Source organism: Anabas testudineus, chromosome 17 (genome assembly GCF_900324465.2).
Source record: "Anabas testudineus chromosome 17, fAnaTes1.2, whole genome shotgun sequence".
Classification (NCBI taxonomy): domain Eukaryota; kingdom Metazoa; phylum Chordata; class Actinopteri; order Anabantiformes; family Anabantidae; genus Anabas; species Anabas testudineus.
Genome location: NC_046626.1, coordinates 1623129 through 1645255, shown reverse-complemented (window position 1 = coordinate 1645255; position 22127 = coordinate 1623129). Strand labels below are relative to the sequence as shown.

At 38.9% G+C, this 22127-nt stretch overlaps 1 protein-coding gene across 1 annotated transcript in view; it reads left to right on the top strand.

The window, feature by feature from the left end:
- cdh6 (cadherin 6) overlaps positions 1 to 22127 on the top strand; it is a 68159-nt gene that overhangs the window by 20067 nt on the left and 25965 nt on the right. Inside the window, 4 exon segments of the mRNA XM_026375226.1 lie at positions 1447 to 1771; positions 13305 to 13599; positions 13739 to 13858; positions 16452 to 16625. Coding sequence (XP_026231011.1) covers positions 1568 to 1771; positions 13305 to 13599; positions 13739 to 13858; positions 16452 to 16625 — 793 coding nt within the window. The 5' untranslated portion in view covers positions 1447 to 1567.

The following is a 22127-nucleotide window of genomic DNA, read 5'->3' as shown; positions in this document are numbered from 1 at the left end:
GAGCTATAGTCAGTGAAAAAGAGCCAGAATCTCCACAAACAGAATGTCTTCTAAGATGAGGAGGGTTTTGTTTTTACCTTATATATAACCTAATATAGTTTGTGGAGCTTTATCACAAGCCAGACGAGCCAAACCACCTTGGTCTTATAGTTCCTACATGACACTATGTGACAGAGACTTCTATGTGTTTAACTGGTTAAAACATTGAACATGTTAAAAACATATATTTGCACAATGACTTTCATTTGCATGTTCACAACTGGAAATGAGGTGATCTATATTATATCCATCATTACAGGTAATATCAGTGAAAGTGCATTCATTCATGAATAATTCACCAAACACACGTCTTGATAAAAGGCCTTTTCAAGCCGTAGCCTTGCCACTTATCTTTCATCTTTCTTAACCTTGTCAGTATCTTCCCACTGGTGTCAGCGATGCTCTACGTCTCTGCTTTTATTCCAACCTCTCTTTTTTGCATGAGCTCACTCTGTGGCCTTTTCAATGGAATCACACATTTGTTGTGTTAAGGTGAAACGTTTGTGACTCTATTGCTTTTGTTTAACACCTCTCTGAGTGTCTTTCTAATGATTGGACTGCGGGGCAGTAGGCGCACTCAGTGCATTCATGCGTCGTCCTCTTGATTCCAAGCAAAAATAAATCTTTGTTTACAGAGAGACTAGCGCAGCAAGTTGGGAATATTCATGTTACTGGATAAATAAAGAGAAGATTCAGCTCTTTGAGAACTCTGAAGCTCAATGAAAAACCTCACTGGAGTTTTCTTTTTGATGATGCTTCTTTCCTATAGCTTAAGCAGTTTGATTTAGTTGAAATCTGATGAAATGATATACTATGAAGCATATAGCATATCATTTGCCCCTGAAGTGCTAATGAAAAGGTAGACAAATGACAAAGTCCTAATTTGCTATTCATTACACTGTTCAACATCTAGCCTGACATTCAGTGAATGCAAAGCTGTTAAATAGTGCTGGTCAGAAAATAGCAGCACTTTGCTCCCGTCTCCTCCATATGCATGCAGGAAGTGGCTGTGTTTCACTGAGCTGACATATACTGCTCCTAAAATGCAGTCACAGGCTCATCAACCTATTCTGATGCTGCGTTGACAAATCTTCTCAAATTGTATGGGTTGAACAGGGTCAGTAAATCTACTGACCTACCACTTAGACCACCGAGCTGCAACAGTAAATGGTGATTATAAGGCTTATAAAGTTTGTTTCTTTAGTATGTCTATGTACCACTAGTTGATTTGCATACATTTCCAAATCAATAAGACTGTTAAGTTCTCCTACATACTCCTACATAAAGCGGTTCAGGTGCCAAGAAATTCATAAACTGCGCTTACAATTGAGTCTCATTTATTCTGGACATCAGCGTGATGTTTAGCCCAGCCTTGCACTCATTGGTGTCTGTCTGCATCTCTTACAGCTCCACTCTCCTGCCAATCAAAAGCTGAAGGATTATGACTGATAGATCTGTCTACCAGTTCGAGACCATCCAACTAGGAAGATAGAACATTCGCAAACTGCACATCCCACACTCCGGAAAAATGAGGACTATCTTACCGGGCATCGTGTGGCTCTGTATGGCCACGTTCCTGGATGCACTTTCCTTGAGGGGACAGAAGACAGAGGTAATGGAGACAGTGATGAGAGGAGAGAGGGTACTCAAAAGAGTGAGACGAGGCTGGATGTGGAACCAGTTTTTCCTGCAGGAGGAGTATACTGGAAGTGACTACCAGTACATTGGCAAGGTAACTGCTCTGCCGCTGCCTCCCAATTTTTTGTTATGCTAAATGTTGCATAAAATGAAGTTCTTTTTATTAGTTGGAAAGATTTTCATCAGCCATGTTTGTTCTTGTTTCTTAAATTGCTGACTTTATTAATATGAATTTATGCTAAGGTTAATCACTCTACACTCATTTTGCTCATGACTTCTGTTCTTGCAAGCATAATGAATTAGCACTGTTGTTGAATATTATATAAAAATAAAAGAAAGAATATTTAAAGTGAGATTAGCTGGTTTGTTCAGTACAGTCACAGTTTGCTGCTAAAGCAGTAACTGCTCTGGTTTGACCATTGGCTACTTGTTAGTGTTCGATTAGACAAGCTCAGGGAGATTTGGCTATGTAACTAACATTGGTGGGTCAGTTTGCTTTGTGTCCTGTAAGATTCTTGCTGTTTCTCCTCTGGCGTATGTTTGTCTTATCACACCAACACATTACTGCATACGAATCAGAATCCATGACAGTATTATAAACGTGTTGGACACAATGTGCAACTTTAAAGAAAAACACCTTTGCCACCAGCTTTAGCCCTGCCAACCTCCCAGGCCTGATAACTGGCTGATGAATGTATTTATACAAGCAAAAACTACATACAAGTACATAATAATATCACATGAGATCATAATTCACAGAACTTCAGCTCTCCACCACAGCACAGTGAACACATTGTACAGCAGATACTGTGCAGTGTGTATTTTTGGTGACTCTAGATGTGCATCAAAGTTCTATAGTTGCAGTGGAGCAGTGAAAGCACTGCTTCCTCAGACTGTCACACTGAAAAGCTTTCCTAACACAAACAATGGAATCTCTAAAATTGTTTCATTGTGATATTTTTGCTCATCCAAACCGTTAAGGCTTGTGTTGATTTTTGATGCCCAGCAATACACATTCAGGCAGTGCCAGGAAGGTTGACAGGAAGAAATGGCTAGATAGGAGCGAAGACAGAATGTGTTAAGGCATGTGAATTTATAAGAAACACGTTCAGCTTTTATTCCACATCTGCGAGCAATTATCTTGGAAAATTCAGGTTAGTTTTCGCACCTCACAGACAGAGATGTACATTACCTGTTTGTATGAGTCATGGTGGATGTATTAACGTCAGCACTATCCTGTTGATATCATCTTTCCGCCTTTTGCATAATTAGCAAATGGGACTTTGTTTATATCTAGCAGGTTAATTTCGATATAAGTACATTTCCATTTCAACGGTAAGGCAACATATGCCTCAGATATAGCATCAACATCGTATTATTTTCTTCTCGGTGTGTAACTTTTTAATGTTCAGACAAATAGCCCTTTTCTATTGCAGTCCATAAACCGCAGTTTTCCATAAACAGGAACTATTAGGAACCTTTTGAGGACGTGATGCTGGTTTCTGTTGTTTCTATTCCAAACCACTGTATTGAACATTCTTTCAGGTTAAGGTGAAGACACACATTACGCAGCGATTTCATACATTGACTCAGAACTGAACATTACTAATTACCTAGTATTTGCATTGTGTCACCTTCTGAGCACAGTTAGAGCCTCTATCTACCTCTTTTTGACCACAGGAACCATCCATAAACCTGGACCTTCTTATACCCCTCAGCCTTTACACAAAGGCACGTAAACAGCAAAAGCTGATGAGAGGACATCCAGCTTGCATCCATAATGCTTGTTAATTATACATGCTACAAAATGCACCAGTAATTGAGGCAGTAGGAGCAATTTAACACCTGTACAAACGCCTTGTACAATCAGAACACAAACTTGCAGAATATAAACATCTTGGCTGTTTTACCCACAGTCAACTCACTGAAGTCCCCATTTGAAGAATATGATTGTAGATTTAAACATCTTGCTTGTTATGCTAAGTGTCTCAGTGTCAGATGTGGCATCATCTGACACTGAGACAGTCACAGGCAAGAGCCCTGCAGCATCCACACCCTTCCCCACAAGTACCTGGCTTTTGATTAGAACTACCTTGTGAGGAGGAACTGGACTTTGGATTACCGAACTTGTCTCCAAAGCGATGTGAGGACAGTTGAAACAAAAGCAGAACCTGAAACAAGAAAGGGAAAGCTCAGTTACAGGTCAGTGAGCTCCTGCAGTGGAAAAGATCTAAGACAGCACAGAATAAAAGCAGAAACTTTGCTAATGGAAGCAACAAAGGTTAATGTTAGGTGAAAGAAGTGAAAAAGGGCAAAAAAATTAACTACCGGTAACTCAGCTCCATCATCAATAGCTGTCAATGTGTTCTTTAAGTGACTGAAGGCAAAAAGAAAAACGTAAAAAGTCCTCACCGGCTCAACAACATACTAATTTTATGTTCATTTTTCATTTAATTTCTCACCCATGTGTATCCTTACTTCTTACAACACACCAGTGGGCCATATACTATTACAAAAAACTTGTGCATATGCCATTCATAAGCCACAACTGAAGATGAACTGAAAATGCAGCGTGTTCTGCCAATTATAATGTCTTGACTAGTTTTTCCCTCAGTGACAGCTTTTGTTTGGTGGACAGAATTATGTGTGCTCTGGTTTTCTTAAGAAGGAGTGTCATGTTAATTAATGATTGGTATGAATAAATGACTGGCGTCCATCGAAAAAAGAAGTGAGTTCAGTTAATAAAAACCACCTCATACACATTGTATGAAGGAAAAAAACACAACATTCATAACGTGCATAATGTCATGTAGAGATTTTCCATCTAACTGGCTGTTATGTTTAATATCTAGAAAAAGATACCCACTCATGGGCCTATTAGAAGTTAGCACACAGTGCCATGTAATGATAGTTAGAGCTGTTACTGTTTGATCAGTAGCCAGATGCCGCGAGGTATTGTGCAGCTCTGTATGAAACCTGCTGTCTGACAGCACAAAAACAAAGTACGATTTGAAACAAACAAGAGTTTGCCATGATTTAGATAAACACGGGGAGAAGCAAGACAGTCAGGAGACTTTTCTCTCTGTTGGGGTGCTGCCATAACTGCGGGGGGTCTGCTGGTTGCTCCTGATATGTGTCAGTGACAACAATATGGTTTAGAGACAGATTAGCAGGGAACAGTGAAGTGTTTAGCAGAGGCAACACTATGGATAGGCAAAATGAATATCATGTTTTTATTCATGATACCACAGAGCGCACACATCTAACATTAGAGGTCTAATGCTGGCGCTTTGAAATTGTAAGTCACTTTGGATAAAAGCATCTGCAAGATGACTAAATGTAAATGTAATGTAAATGTCTATTGCAGAATATTTCTCCAATCCTGATTTATTAAAGTACTAGTTTATTGAAATACAGTATATAGTAATATACGGTGCATTACCTTAAGATGCAATCTTGAAATCATCTTGCTGCATGTAGGAGCAATACAGACAATAAGTGCCAGACAGTTCTAGGACTAAGCTGAATTCACTGATCAAGCTTCACAATTAGAACCCAAAGTTTTCAGAATAGCAAGACTGAAATAAAAACTCTACCACCAGTTTAAATTGTTTACCCCCACTCATTGTTATTAAGTACATCCTTATGTTTGTCTACCCTGTGAAATGGGACAGCCCTTCGAAACTCCTATGCATTATTAGTAGTTGAAGGGTTACAGCTAGGTGCTAAGACCAAGGAGAGAACTGGAATTGGACCTTTGCGTATGTGTGGTGTGGTGCATTTACAAATCAACAATTTTACTTTGAAAGCGAATGTCATTGCTAGTATATTAGACCTTGGGTTCTGATTTCATTATTTTGTCCGTCAGGCACATTGTACTTAGCCACAACATTATAGTTATTTTCCCTCTATATGTGTATGCCTGTATTTTAGTTGTGTACAAATGGTTCAATTCCATTAAAGATTATCAGCAACCTTTCAGACCTGCTTGGGTTTCTTGATATAAATTAGCTGCATTAGCTCCATTGCAATGTTCTTTAGTGGAATCAAAAGCAATAAAGTTTGACATAGCAATGGGCTGGTTAGGTCTTTTTTGTGGTACCTACTGTAATAAATGTGGTACCATTGTCAGCATGAATATGATGAAGAACTATAAGAGCCAGCAGTACAGTATGGCAGTGGAGACACTGATCTGGGACACATAACGACTCCAGAAAGCATCCCCTACTCTGAAAATGTGCTGTGGTGAAATGTCCGCAGGCTTCGTCAGCTTGTGTTAGGTGAAAGCATGGAGGTGTTGCAGCCCTGCAGACTGACAGATCAAATCAGACTGAACACTGCTGAAGAGAAGAGGCAGCAAGGATCAGGCTAGAGGAGAGGCAGGGAGAAAGGAAAGGAAAGGCCTAGAGTAAGGGGAAGGGAAGCAGAGGAATGAGGACAGATACGAAGAAATGCAGGAAATGTAGGTTTTGTAATGTGAAAAATATTCAGATAAAAGATCAAGAAAAAATATAAAGAAGATGAGGACAGGTAGAGCAAAATAATATGAAATAAATAATACAACAAAAGGTCATCTATAAGAAGACAACGAGGTCAGTGACAGAAGAAAGAGAAAGTAATCAGAAAAGTAAAAAGTGAAAATGTGAATAACTGTATTTATAACTGCATAAATGCATTTAGGGAAGGAAAGTGAAGACGTAAACTGCTGATTTCCATTCAACAACTCGATTTTCTTTCTACGTCTACTCACAGAAACAGCTGGGCACAATACTTGATACAATAATGATCCAGTAAATAGTTATTTATTCAACAAATGAAGTAAACTTGGACATAGCAGTTATTGAAACTGGTGTCTGTAATATATCAATCATTTGTCATTGAGATGTCATGGAGATCTGTTGGCATGAAAGTTTAGTAGCTGTTAGGATTTTGTCAGCTTAAACACCAAGCATTAAAGCTCAGTGTTGGTTTTTGAAATGGGGGGTTATTTTAAAGAAGTTTTATAGTTTTACTATTGGTAGAGGCAATTCACTGTTGGTTTTAGTCTGGGAATGGAAATGATTGAAAATAGTAAACATGAAGCAAATGAACAGACTTGGCGGGCTTGAGATTTGCTATTAGGTAAACGTTGAGTTGAGATTTTCACTACTATTTCCAGTATTTAAAGGGCTGTGCCGAGCATGGTGGAGCGTAGCAGACAGTAGAACAACACAGTAACAAAAGCTTGTCCTTCCTACATAACTTTATTGGTGCTTCATCTTGCCATGCAGACAGTTTTGGTTTTTGGTGGGACCCAGTAAAATGATATGCTCACAGCTAGAACTAGAAAAGAAGAAGATTTAAACATTTCCTTTGAAAAGCTATGTCCCTGTTCTTCTGGATAACACAATATGATGTTTTACAACAGACTAATATCTACAGATCACTTGTTTCCAAAGATTCACTTAGCATATGAATCACGTCAATTTGAACTAACAAAAGATTTGGTGAATTTGGAGGAGACAAAGACACACCTGCACTACTGCAGACGATCAGAAAATACTAGAATTATGTCTTTGTCTGAATAATTAGGATTCTAACATCATTTCACTGGGAGCTGGAGCAACAAGGAAAGACCCAAAAAGGTCAGTGGTGAATCTAAATTAACATTGAGTGACATCAGTGACATTATCACCTTTGTCTGTACATCTCTCTGAGCTAATGTTGACTTGTGATACACTTTGCATTGAACGTTCACCCTGCATTTGTGTTGCAATTATCACTGCATCTGCTCAACAATCTGTTGGACAATTCCTTTAGCTTGTGGGCTGGGGGAAAAAATGCCACCTGAATTTTTCATGATAATTTCTTGCAGAGGCAAAATAAACGCTGGACAGCAGAGGAACAAAAAATATATATATTTATGATGCTGTAAAATGTTTTCATGGCACAGAAGACTATCTACTATATGTATTGGATTCAGTGACACAGGGTGAGACCACACAGCTTCAGCATGTGGTTTTGTTGCTGTGTAGCCTTGGTGACACAGTTCTTGCAGTTCATACACCAGAACCAGGCAGATGAAGTGTGACCCAACCCTTCACACTGCTTATTTGCAGTGCTGTCTTTTGTGTGTATGAGTCTGTGTGTGTGCATGTGTGTCATGTAGTGGGGGGTTATCAGCAGTGTGCCAGGAAGACCCTAAAGGGAAAAAATGGCTTTTTGCTGTCTTTGAAAAGTAGTGCAAGAGAAAAAGAGATGAGTCTAATTATCCCCTCAGTCTCATCATAGTTGTGCAAAAATTCTGTTTAAAGTTGTTTGGTTGTTCCCAGAATAATCCATCATCCACCAACAGCATGTCCAGCCTAACCAGACTCTGAAGTTTTATTAAAATCATTATTCTCCACTAGAGGAATTATTTAAATTCACATCACTGAAGCATTCCGCTATTTGTTGCCTTTTGTATAAGATTTTAATGCTTAAGAGGAAGAAAAAATCTCTGTAATTTATTTGCCAAACATCTTCATTTGAATGGGATCTACACATCACACCACAGTCACCACCAGTCACATATCTGAGCCAAAACTTGGAGACAACAAATTATGATGTTTGAGCCCAGCTGTCATTGGATGAAAGGTGGGTAGATCCTGGACGTGCCAGTCTAATACTGGGTTGACAAAATGGAGGTAGACCTAAGCCAAGTCCACACCTATAGGTAATCCAGAGTTATCAATTGATTGCTGTAGGAGGAAACCCAGATCTTTTTTTAATCTGTTTTTGGCAAGACCATCAACTATGTATGAGTCCAGTGCTACAGTAAATCACTGTAGAATGCTGCAGTAAAAACAGGCTTTACAACAATGACTAATAGTGTCATTTTAGCTAAACAGTAGCTTCTGCTGTGCTTTTACAGGGGAATTAATTGTGTGAACTAAAGCTCAGAAATACCTTAGGTTTGTTCATATTAATCAGTGTTCTCAAAATGATGCACTGAGCAGGAGATCTTCTAAAGACATATTCGTCAATGACCCACACCACAGTCAGGGTATCCTTTACGCTCTCAGGTGGCGTAGGCACTATCTGTCTGGTAGGGTGATGTGGCAGACCTACACTCTGTACTGTTCCTACATGCCTCACACACAAGGCAAATACAGTCTTGGCATTTTCAAGACATGAAGGTAAAAAGTACAGTAGTTCCATTTATGACAAGATGAAAGGACATATCCATTAAGGTGGGCAATTAACTGTCACACACCAATCACACACATTCCTGTGAACACTGATTGTTGATTGACAGGTCATTTGAGTTAACTTTATCTTCTTTATTGTCAGTGTATAGAATTATGCCACTTAATTGCCACCTTACACTTACAATCAATGTAGGGCAGGAGCTGTCTAAGACTTTTTATGACTGTATTTAAAACATTAAATATTGTATCTTTCTGAATATTGTTTAAGTTTATATATATGTGTGTGTATATATATATATATATATATATATATATATATATATATATATATATATATATATATATATATATAATTGCCGTCTTACACTTACAATCAATGTAGGGCAGGAGCTGTCTAAGACTTTTTATGACTGTATTTAAAACATTAAATATCGTATCTTTCTGAATATTGTTTAAGTTTATATATGTGTGTGTGTATACAGTATATATATATATATATATATATATATATATATATATATATATATATATATATATATATATATATATATATATATATATATATATATATATATACAATAACAGAATTATCTCAATGCACTTCACAAAATAAGAAATGAGCTTTAGAGCTTTTAGAGAGAACCAACAATCCCCCTTAAGCAAGCAATAGAACAGCTCATATTCCTTTGGATAATGAAATAAAATAGCAATTTTGACATCATGTCCAGTCAGTCGAAGATATATTGTACAGCGACTGAAGAACTATTTCTGTATGTCAGCTCGCTCACTCACCTATATATCTCATCCTTGAGCTTGTCTCTATTTCATGATAATTTTTCTGTTGTTATTCTCACTCTGACACCTGCTGATGACATTGTCTTACACTACACTGCCAGCTGTTCCACAGTAGGAAAAAAAATGAAAGCGCCAGTAAGTTCGAGATCAATAGTATGCCAAGGTTCGTTGAAGTGTGTAGTGCCCCAATATCTAAGCCTAAAAGGATCCTTTTATTTGTTGGGCATAAACAAGTTGAAATCAATGTCAGCCTAAGAGGAAGAACAGTGAAACAGGGCACAGAGGCGCAAACTCGTCAAAATCAATGCCCAGAAAGGTGAAGAAGGACAAAACCTTGAGAATGTTTGGGCAGATCAAGTTAAGTATGTGGAGCATGAAGTCCTCCTGTGAAGAGAAGAATTTAGCAAAGTGTTGAGGTTTCTGCATTGAAATCAACCCATAGCTTAAGCAGACCTTGCACATAGCTTCTTTTTTTATTGAATTCAGAGGAATGGGACGTCTGTGGGGACAAAGATAATAAGTTGAAAGGAGAATCCTCTCATTGTCAACCCAGCAAAACTCTAACCAGCCAAGTCTGCAGAATCAGATTTCTTTTTTTTTTTTTGAAGAGGAAGACCAAGAGGCTGTGAGTCAGCGTTCCTGTTTTCCATCTAGGTTCATTGGTATGGGCAGGAAAGCGAGTTTTTACTGGAATGCTCCGAAGCTGACCCGCAGTCACAGAGGTTATGATGAACAGCTTGTGTTGCTTTTTTATTTCTCTTTTAAGCAAAACCCCAAATAATGAGCTGCAGATTCCATAACATGAAAAGCGGTTCAATGAATAAAACATGAGCCTGGCGTTTTCACTGCACTCGTGGATGATGGCTGACAGATCTGTGAGACGTTAGGTGAATGACTGAAGCGATGCCACACCTATGATGGAGAGCTTCAGCATTTGCCAAGTCCCTATAAATATATCTATACTGTAAATGAGGTTTGGTGGAAAAGACAAGTCTTCTGCTCCCTCCTGCAGAAGTGAAAAGCTCTAATTGTCATAGTCAGCCCTGTTCTGATGGTGTTAAAGGACTATTCCAAGACATCCTCAAACCCAACAGATGGTGTCTCTTGGAGTCTTTGGCTAGACTCATTTAAGACAAGATGGAGCATGCAACTGTGTCTCCAGTTACTCAGTGTTTTAGACTGAGACCCCATGGGATGAGGAAGGAAAGGAGTTATTTGTTGGTCATGGTAGCACAGTAATTTGTTTGCACAAAAACACTTCAGATTGGCATCGCCGCACCCCCCAAGCTTCCAGGGTAACGGTAAATCATCAAGATACCAACCGGCACAGACATGAAAATAACATCTGTGGGACGCAAAGAAAATACATTCAACAACACAAGCCTGAAAATAGAACCTATAGCTCTGGTGAAGGGAAACCTGCAGAATGGGCTATTATATATAGTAATAATGATTTCTAATCCGATTCAGACGGAGTAGAAAACACTGTCTAAATCTGTTTGGATCAGATGTTTGGGAAGATGAAAATATTAGACATAAATCTATCTAGAACCAAGGTTTGTATGTAGTTCACACATTCCACAGGTAGTGGGAAAAGTAGAAGCTATAATGGCTCTCTATCTCTCACACACACACACACACACACACACACACACACACACGTATAATCAAAGGCTTCACCCTAACACCTGGCCTGAAGGAATAAACAGGGATGAAGGGACGAAAGGTGAACAGCGAGCCACTTGAGGTCGAGAGATTCGAGGCGCGAGAGAGAGAGCGAGCCAGGTTGTTGCTGCAGGTATCAGTGCACAAGCAGCAGATCTCACAGCAGATCTGATAGATGTTTGCTCCTTCAGGCACAACACAAACTCCGGCTTTCTGCTTTCTGTCTCTTCATTTTCTACCACAGCTTTTGCCTTAGAAGATTCTTGTTTTGTTTCTCAATCTGGAGCTGACTCTTGGACTTTCTTTTGTGTTTCTGTCTTTGCTTGTCTGTGCTTCATCTTGTGTAAACCTGTCACCACCAACATCGGTATGATCCAGCGGTCTGTCCCATCAGGCTAAAGGACACCATGTCTCTGAGGTCCATTTAGAGTAAAAGAGACATTCTTCACTGGCACAGTAATGCTAATTAATGAGCACCGGCTTCTTGCCTTTCATTTCATTTCATTTCATTTCAATCAACTGAAGAAGCAGAGTACTATCAAATGGCTCAGGGTAGCATTAGCTGTGTGAAGCAAATAAATAAATAAATTGAGATGTAACATGTAACACAAGGCAGTGTTAATGACATTCTCATTCTCACCTGTCCTAATTAAATAAGTCATTACCATTTAAACTGAACCACCCCTCTTTCCAGCCAGACCAAGTATGTACAATATCACCAGTTTTGATCATTAAGATCTTGGTTAAGTGCTTAACATGAACTGGCAGTAGAAAATGAGTGACGTAATTCCCCTTTTTTGACTATAACAATGTCACACAACTTTTTCTTTAGCTTGTGACAGACAATAGTTATGATCCACATGGCCACAAGATGTTCCTTGTCAGGATAAGATGCTGTAGGTTGTTTACAGTATTTGGTAAATTGACAAATGCTGTTTCTTTTTATTCCAGAGAGTCTCCCTGCATGTCGGAGGCCCATAAATACTGTGGGGCTAAAGTTTTCAAGACTGAAGTCATAAATTGTGACTTTATAATAAAGTCATAAATTGTGACTTTATTCTTTCCCAAAGTGGTCAAACTACTTAGCTGCAGCACGTGGAAGAAAAGTAATCAAACGTGCACAATAAATGAGAGGGACAGCAAAATCTTTTCTTTTAGCTGTCAATGAATGCACTTACCTCTGTTACAAATACAGACAAAACTGTCTTTATATCACAATAAAAGTCACTGGTATTTCTTTAAAGCTTGAGAGCCGGCATTTGCAGAGGGGTGGGGGTGTGCTCTGAAGGCTCAAGTGCATGCCTTTTTCACAGTATCTCCTCAATATTTATTATTCATCTTGGCCACTGTGTCCTTACCGATCCCTCAAATCTGTTGGTATCTAAATAGCTGATACGTTTCAACATTTCCCTGAACATGTCAAATATGTCCCATGTTTTCATATTTGTAGCTTTCTCAGCTAAGTCAAACAGGTCAGACCATGTGTATCTGCCATTTTCTGAAGAAATAGACTAACACAATACAAAGGAAGCTAATTCTTTGATCACTGTCACCAAAATCTTGATAATTCATCAAAAACAATGGCTGAAGAACCATGAAATAATGCAGGGCTGTACATATGTTTGTATCAACCATATGTTTATCCAACTACTGTACATCACTTCCACTGCAAATTTCTATTTTGTCCTCCAGCAATAAAGCACCAAAAAGTATAAGAACCTTTCTTTAACAAAAATAAAGTAAAGTACTACATTTGTACTATTAAATTAACCCTACACCTAAAAGAGTCTATAGTGATAAATGCCACTTTCTGAGAAACTTTATAATTATATTAAAATCAAGTTGAAAATAAAAGAACCAAAAGTGCCTGAAAACAGATTTAGAGGTGGTCAGATTGCAGGACAAACTTGTATTTTGTAAGGTCACCTGATTAAGATCTGTTACAGCCACAAAGTGGATGATAATTAAGCACTTACATATGCATGTGTCCATCTACAGCTCCAGTCAGACCAGGACCATGGCAATGGCTTAGTCAAGTACGTCCTCTCTGGCGAGGGGGCCGGCACAATCTTTGTCATCGACGAGAACAACGGCGACCTGCACGCCACCCGTCGTCTGGACCGTGAGGAAAAGGCTTTTTATATCCTCAGAGCCACAGTGGTCAACAAACGGACAGGTCAAAAGCTGGAGCCAGAGACCGAGTTCATCGTCAAACTGCACGACATCAATGATAATGAGCCTCAGTTCAGCCAAGAGGTTTACACTGGCAGTGTACCTGAGATGTCTGATATCGGTAAGGACTCTAACCGGACTTTTTCACTGCAGCAACAGTTTTCCTTGTATTCTTGTACCTGTAGACTAATGTGGAATGTAATGTAATGATCACATTGGGATGTTTGTTACTAGCAGCCTTGCAAATTTGAATCTCTCAGGTACGTCAGTCATCCAGGTGACAGCTACAGATGCTGATGACAGCATGTATGGGAACAGTGCCAAACTTGTCTACAGCATCAGCCAAGGACACCCGTACTTCTCTGTGGACCCAAACACAGGTATGATGGCGGAGAGTCATGTTTTAAATCTGAATCCAACTTAGTCTTGCACATGTATGAATTCTGTGTGATACCCAGACAGCTTTTAAAAATGCTCAGCACTACAGGTTCAGGTCTACACTGCAACTCTTTGTCCCATAAATTAACATGGCTCTTTTATTTCACATTCCCTCCCTGAAACATGATTTAATCAACTACAAAAAAAGCACAGAAGTGTCTCAATGTAGGTGTACGCAACACAGTGATTCACAGAATGAAACTGAAAGTGGTGGCCTGAAATAGTTTTTTTTTACCTCTAAACTAAAATACTGGGAGCAAATCATTTCCAGTTTCTGACTTTTAACTCCCCTTTTCTCTTAACAGTGCCACTTTTGCATCTCACTCCTTCATATTTATTTTATCTGCTTCAATTTATCTGATTTGGGTTGGCTGGTATTTTCCACCAGCGCCTGTACCAACGCCAGAATTTAATTTGAGTAAACAGTGTGCTTCTCAGGTAGCGGAAAGAGGCTGCTCTTCTTTGTTGCACCGTCATATTTCATTTCAAGCCAATACATCTGTTTTCTTCTGCATAAAAAGCTGGAAAGAACTAGTAATGAAAAGTAAAGACACGCTCAGTGTACCTTCACTCTGCACATTTTATGCTCCTGCTACACTGAAAGAAGAAAATAAGAAAATGGGTTTGTTGTAATGTCTGCTGCGATAAATAGCTCTGCTCAGCTCAGCCTTCTCCTGAGCTCAAGTACTTTTTCTGTAAATAAAAACTCAGCCATACATTTAGATAATCAGCATGGTAATCTCTGTCGCTCTCCTCATCTGTTGGTTTCAAACAGATAGAGAAGTCAGGGCTATGGTCAGACTACTGCTGGCTGTGAATTAAAGGCACTTAAAGAAAATGTAGAGCACTGGCCCGCAGTTCTTCATCCAGCAGCTCATACTTCCTGTTCTCAACTCTTTCAATGTTTTCCTGACACATTTAAAAGAATTTGGGGGAAATGATGTTGTTGCTTTGTTGTGAAAGCTCATTTTGGATGAACGATTACCGTTAGCACTTGCTGCAGTGACAAATGTATTGCCTCTTCACAATAAAAGCTGTGTCCTCTCCACCAATCATGTGTTTTATCAGGAAGAGAATTAAATATTTCTATTGTTAGCAGTAAAACCAGTATGAGCAGTAACATACTTCGGGATGGCTTTGATATGACGTATCATTTCCCCTTAAACTCCTGGGTCTAAATATGTGGGAATGGCAAACTTCACTGAAACACTGTCTCCCTTATCAGTTCAATGACACTACTACAAAAACAATTACAGTATGTACAACAGTATAATACTGTATAGGATCAAGTACAACCGTACAGTTGAACTATAGCAAAGGTATGATAGGGAAACACCTAGTTCAGTTACTGAAGAGAAAAAGTGATTGGGAAAGTGCAGGAATGTAGGATTTTCTTTCATAACATTGTTAGTATTGTAATATATGTCTGATGGTTAGTTTCTGTCATCAGCTGAATAATGATCTGATGATGTCATCAGCTGAATAATGATCTGATGATGTCATCAGCTGAATAATGATCTGATGATGTCTTTTTTTTTTTTGCTACTCCCCAACACTGAAGTTAAAACTATTTTTATCCCCACAGTTGAAAGGAACCGAGCCTGGCAACGCCTCCTGTTAATATAGTATATATAATAGTTTTTTCAATAACATTTCAGTTTATGTACAGGTTAACCATGTGTTACAAAGTCAGGAAAATCGTTTTCCATCTTAAAATTCCAGCTTCATACTTCTACAGCGCCTGGATTGTTATTCATTTTCAAAATTTCTGTTTACTTAAAGGCGAAGGCTGGTCAGTTTTCACATTTATACTATGTTCACATTTATTCATACTCAGTTCCCATATAGAGACTGAAACCAACCATGAGTTGCCTCTACTTGCTGTTGGTTCTGAGTTGGTTTATTCGTCTGTCACAGACTTCTATTGTTATCTGAAAAGTGTTAAAATCAGTGAACGCACAAGTGGACTGACTGATCCCACGTAAAATGTGGTAGTGGTGATTTTTTTTTTTTTTAAGGGCCAGAACGATTTTGTTCTGTTTTCTCCACTGACTTCTTGTGACATTATGTGTAACATGAGAACACAAGATTTCAGCACTACACATATCAAGATTAAACTCTTTCAGACCAAATTCAGTGCAGCTCTGTCCAACACTATTGACTAGCATTTACACCAAATGATCCAGACATTTTAAAAAAAGGAAAATGTTTTTGGCCTTCTTATCAGATGCTATTGTAGATGTGCCTGATTTTATCTGAAGGACATCTGTAACACGCTGTGTATTGATTGAAACAAAACAACAACTAAATATTAGTATAACAGATGGCAGGCTCTTCTCTCAACCACCCACAAATGAAACAAGAGCAAAATACACCTATTTTAGTAGAGAAGGTCAGCCGAAGCTCACCTTAAGAAATACATTCTAATTAGAAACAGCAAGATCTGTGATTTTTCATGTAGGCGATGTGTAGGTGATGCATGATGTAAGAGAAAAGAGAAAAACAGTATGTAAAAAGGTGTTAATGTCTGTTCAGGTGTGATCCGGACAGCCTTGGGTCCTGAGGACATGGACCGCGAGCAGAGGGAGCACTACCAGGTGGTGATCGAAGCCAAAGACATGGCCGGACAGAGAGGAGGGCTTACAGGGACCACGGTGGTTAACATCACTCTGACTGATGTCAATGATAACCCTCCCCGCTTCACTCAGAGTAAGACACTGAAGGAAAACAGATGATGAAACACTGAGTCACACGCATGCATTAATTATGGGGTTTAGAAGAATTAAAGGGCAGGATAACAGTTCTGTTTTTCCATACCTTGTTAAATATGAACAATTTCCCCACAGGAATCAAATGCAGGTAACTGCGTGTGGTAAAGTTTCTCTGTGAGATTGTTTCAGTTAACCTTTAACATCTTCTGTCAACTTTAAATTGAAAAACACTTAGTTGGCTGCAGACAGAACAGAGAGAATGTGGAAACACAACTGCAGAACGACTGAAATGTCACAGAGTTTATATCCACAAATCAAATTTCCCCTCAGGAATCAATAAGGTCTTGCATTCAAATGACAGCTCAGGCTACATTATATTAAAAAATGAGCACTGGAGGCAAAGTCACAAAAAACACCTTTAACACACAACAAGCAACCTCTGAAAGCTTTAATATCTTACCATTAATGAGAAAAGTGAGATTTTATGGATTTTATAATGCAGCTCAGTGTGTGGACACTAATGGAAATCTTGGCTCATGTGCAAGGAGCAGTCACTGGTTTTAATTTCTTACTGTTACTCCCTGGCTATGTAAGTGGAACAAACAGTGTTAGGATACTGGTACATAAGGGAATTTGTCTTTGGTCATTGATTCCGGAAATCAAATTTCAAACAGGAAATGACCCAGTTGTGGTTCTTCATCCAAGCCAAGACACTTGTGATTAGGAGGATAGAGAATTAGTCAAGACATTCAAAACCAAGGCCATTCCAGGATCTAAAGGTGAAAATAGGTATCCTGTGGAACCAGCTGTTGAGATGAAGATAGTTTGAGTTTGGCTTTCAAGAGTAATCATTGAGGTTGGGATAACCTGTTGGGGAATGGAATGGGGTCCAAAGATTAGGACTAGTCAGTACCAGAAGGCTTATTAACTGGCAGACTGTTTTCCTGTTTATTGTTAAGCAGATTTAAATGATGGATGACAATATGTTGCTCCCTAAATAAGCCCATAAATGCAACGTTCAGCATGAACTCAAAAGTTTCTGCTCACTGCTGACTTTTTTTTCCTGCTCACAGTTACTGTTCACAGCAGTGAATCATTGTGCTCAACTCACATGTCAGGGGCCAGAAATTGCTGCACTACAGACGTACGGTAGCAGTAGAATTAATGAAGTTTCTAACTATCTCTATAACTCATCCCGTCCATCACAGCAGGAGCACAATTCACTCCCAGCGTGTTTATCTATTCAAAGCCCAGCACTTACTGCTAAAGGAACGAAGCACTTATTCTCTGGGAAATGATTTCACCGGCTGTGTGCGTCCTTTCAGGAGAATCTGTCCAAGTAACACTAATTCTTCCCAAAAGCTTTCCTCCTTATTAATGAAACTTAATTAATCCTAAATCACAGGAACAGTCTCGCTGTAAACATGTGGGCCATGTACCAAGAAACACAATCTCTCCAAACCCCTGTTGTAGGGTGTCAGTTAGGAGGAGACAGGCTGTGGATTTAACAACAGCACTGTCTAATAATGAAACACTTCCCCAGTCTGGCTTCAGATTATAGTTGGGACTGCCACTCACAAGCATTTCTATTATGGTTTAAATGATTGTAGTTTAGGATTCAAAATAATTATCTAATCATCCATGTGTCAGGAAATAGTCCATTTTCTTCTGATTACTTCTTAGTCCAACTAAAGAAGACAACTAGGCTGCCTTCCCTTTACCTGACACCACCTCGGCTGTGGCTGCAAACAAAAAATCCTTTGATAAGTTATTCTGGCACTGTTTCCCATGGCAACAGATCCCTATTGGTCAGCACTAACAAATAAACAAATAAATACTTTCATGGATCCCAAAGAGTTCATTAATTATATCTAAATGTGAAATGTTAAAATGATTGGCCTGTCCAATTTTGCCATCTAATGTTCATGAGTGGAACTTGATCTATAGGTCTAATGCAAAAATAGAGACTAGATATAAGGTAGGAAGGTAGGACCGTCAGTGGTGAGTAGTGTTAACTGAATCAGAGATATCAAGAAGCCTGATATTTAATACCGTCTTAAATTGTTGTTAAAGGACAATTACACCAACATTACAAACCAACTGTATGCAGAGAGTAGATCGTGTTGGTTTTGGTTGGGTACAGTCGTAACCTTGCAGTTTGATGGAGCTAGTTTTAGCTTAGTAAAAAGTCTCTATGTAAACTTACAAAGTGGAGTATCCAGAGTAACAAGGGAACTCTGTCTGAAAATGTGTTGCTGCAGATTTTTTCAATTGTCACTGTTCAGTGCTGTCAGACCTGGAGAAATGACCCTCAAGGGGTCCAAAGCCTTGCTGTGTGGAAATGACTTTGTGGTAATTAGTTGAATTGTAAATGTGCTTGGGACTGTTCTCTACTATGTAACCTGATGTGACAAGGGCCATAAGGTTGGTCCTGAATTTCTAACTAACTATACCTAACTAACTTTGAGGGTCTCTTTAGTCTTAGATACATTAATTAATTAAGAATTTAAGTTCTTACATAGTTAGAAAATGACGATGTAACAATTTGTAGTAGGACAGGAGTACTGGTTGGTTTCTAAATGTATAATTTGCTTTTCACTGAATAGCAGGTGAATACATAAGGGCAATAGAATATGTGAACAATGATAGAATGAGAAAAACATTTTAGTTTTGCCCTCAGGCCCCTCAGCAAGGTTATTTGGCCCTGCTGTGAGTGCATTGAGATGGAGAAATAATATGGAAACTAGTTCTGTAGTTCAATATCAGTAAAGTAAGGTGAGAAATGTTGTATTTGTGTTCAAAGTAAAGGTCTATTTGTTGAAAACAGAGTTGAATGACAAAACGACTCCACAAAAGTCCACTTAGTAGCTGTTCTGGAGTTGTCAATTACATCACATGACCTTCCTTCACACATGCAATTTGTCCAGTTGTTCGGGAATTGCAGATTTCAGATTTTCTGGATACTCCTATTTAAGAAAGTTATAACTGTTCACTGCATTGGTTGCATTTGCTTCTTTTTCTAAATTCAACAGAACATGTCGTGTGTCCCTAGGTGCCTAAACACAACTGTGTTGCTAAGCTAAGGCTTTTGCCATCAATGCACTGATGAACATCATACGATTTTTAAAGTGCTACAACCTGGTTGGACCTTGACTTTTTAGTTCAACATAGATGAGATGTCTTGGGAAAAAAATGAAATGATATACAGTATTTGTTGCATTGTCATTACTTAGAAACGTTCTGTTTCCCGTTAACATTATTCCACAGTTACAACTGTCAGGGCCAGTTTGTTTGCTAATCAAGTTAGTAGATGATGAGTAACTGTTGGAGTTTAAGCATAAGAACATCTAGTGCAAATGACTACTGCATATCAGTGTGTGTGTGTGTGTGTGTGTGTGTGTGTGTGTGTGTGTGTGTGTGTGTGTGTGTGTGTGTGTGTGTGTGTGTGTGGTGTCCATCAGCAGTCATCAGTGACTGCAGTAGTGTAAAAGAAGTGAGTTCTTTTCTGCTCTGTTGCTCTTGATCACATCAGTCATTCATTTGTCTAATCATCACGTATTGACATAGAGGCAGAACCTCCTCCCCTTCGTTCTCTGGCTCTGTGGTTTTCTGTGTCCAACTCTTCATTTTCTAATAGTTTTTCCCTCTCCCTCTTCATTTTTGCCTCATTCAATCACATTCACTTATATCAGAGTGTCAGTATCTCCCTCATTCTATTCGCCCACCATTAGCACCCATTCATCCACTGTTCCCGTCGGTGGTGAAGTGTGTAAAATGGGATCACCCTAAAATCTGCTGATTGCATGTGGCATCATCATTTGGTTGAAGTTACCACACACACGCACACACGCACACAAACACACACACACACACACACACACACACACACACACACACGCACCCGCACACACACACACACACACACACACACACACACACACGCACACACGCTTGTACTGTTTCTTATCAATGTGAATACCATCTGTTGATTACATGAAGTATGTTTCCTGTCCTCAGTCTGAAGGTCAGAACAAAGATAGAACACACAGTTATACACACACCTTGGACCATTCACATCAGTTTATTTCAATTCACACCACAACTCCACTCGGTGCTGTCAACCAGCCCGAAAAAAATCTGAGTTGAGATTAAATCTGTTTCTGCCTCTGGGCTCTTCAGCGTCTCGGCAGGCTCTCAGTTGATTGTCAAACATGTATGTACGTAAATGAAGAATAAAATATTTGGAATAGTAAAGTAGAGTAGTTTTTTATAGTTACAGAATATTGTTTCAGTATGGGCAAAGATATTTGTAGGGTCTAACTGTGTCTCCCACGAAACACCAGTCAGCAATTTTCTTTGACCAACACATCCAAAAGGAACAGTCATTTACATGTACTTAAGTAACCAGGTTACTTAGAGAAGCCAGGTAAATGATGAACAAAGTAATCTGACCTCTCCTCTACCTGATTTTAGAAGCATGGTTCACATATTTTAACTGTACAGACACAGATTATTTATTTATATATATTTTAATATATGCAAAAGTAAAAAAATACACAGTGAAAAGTAATTTATTTATACATCTACAGCAAACTTTGTGCTGGTTTGAGTTTAAGATAGATCTTGTGTTTGTGTAATGAACCTATCACCTAATAGTAGTAGTGTGGTGAGTGTCTGCAGCCTTTGTCCTGCAAGCGCTTGGTTCTCTGGGAGACATCCATATGGGGAAATCAGGTTTCTCTAATCCCCTGCCCTGATTACAATAATCAGGTTTCCCATCTACATGACAGTTAAGAATAAGCTTACTCAAGAAAATCAACTGTAACCTTTCTATTTGAGCGCATGTAGACGTGGTGAGTGAAAGCAGCTGTTCTACAGCTGTTTCTTAGGTCTCCTCATCTCTTGTGTGTATCTTCTGGCCATTTTACACTGTGACTGCAGGCCATTGAATTCAGTTAATAATAATGACATACTTTATTGATCCCCATGGGGAAGTTGTTGTTGGACAGCTACCAGACAGTACACATTAGCACTACTACAGGGCTGTGCTGTCTTGTCCAAGGACATGTAGCCAGAAGGAACCAGGAACCACTGACCCTGGGGCTTGTAGACAACTGCTCTACCACCTGATCTACAGATGTCTGTAGGTTCCTGAATTGGATTTACATCTGCTGGACCGTGGCAGACATTGAAATATCAAGTGACCTGTTGACATCATGTAATAGTTTAATGAAGGTCTCTATTACTTTAAAACATTGATCTGTTAAGTTCACCAGCAGCTGTCAGTACCGTGTGAGGATCTTTAGTTTGACTTTTGCCTCAAGTCTGAAATAAAATGTTTTTATTCTGATAGAACTCTGTAATACATTTTAATGTTGTTTGCTGTCAATATAGAAATAAACATTAAGCCTACATAATACATACATAAAACGCCTTTTATGCTTTAAATAAGTCAACTTTGTCAATCTCAATGTAAGAATCTCATTGAAAGCACATGATA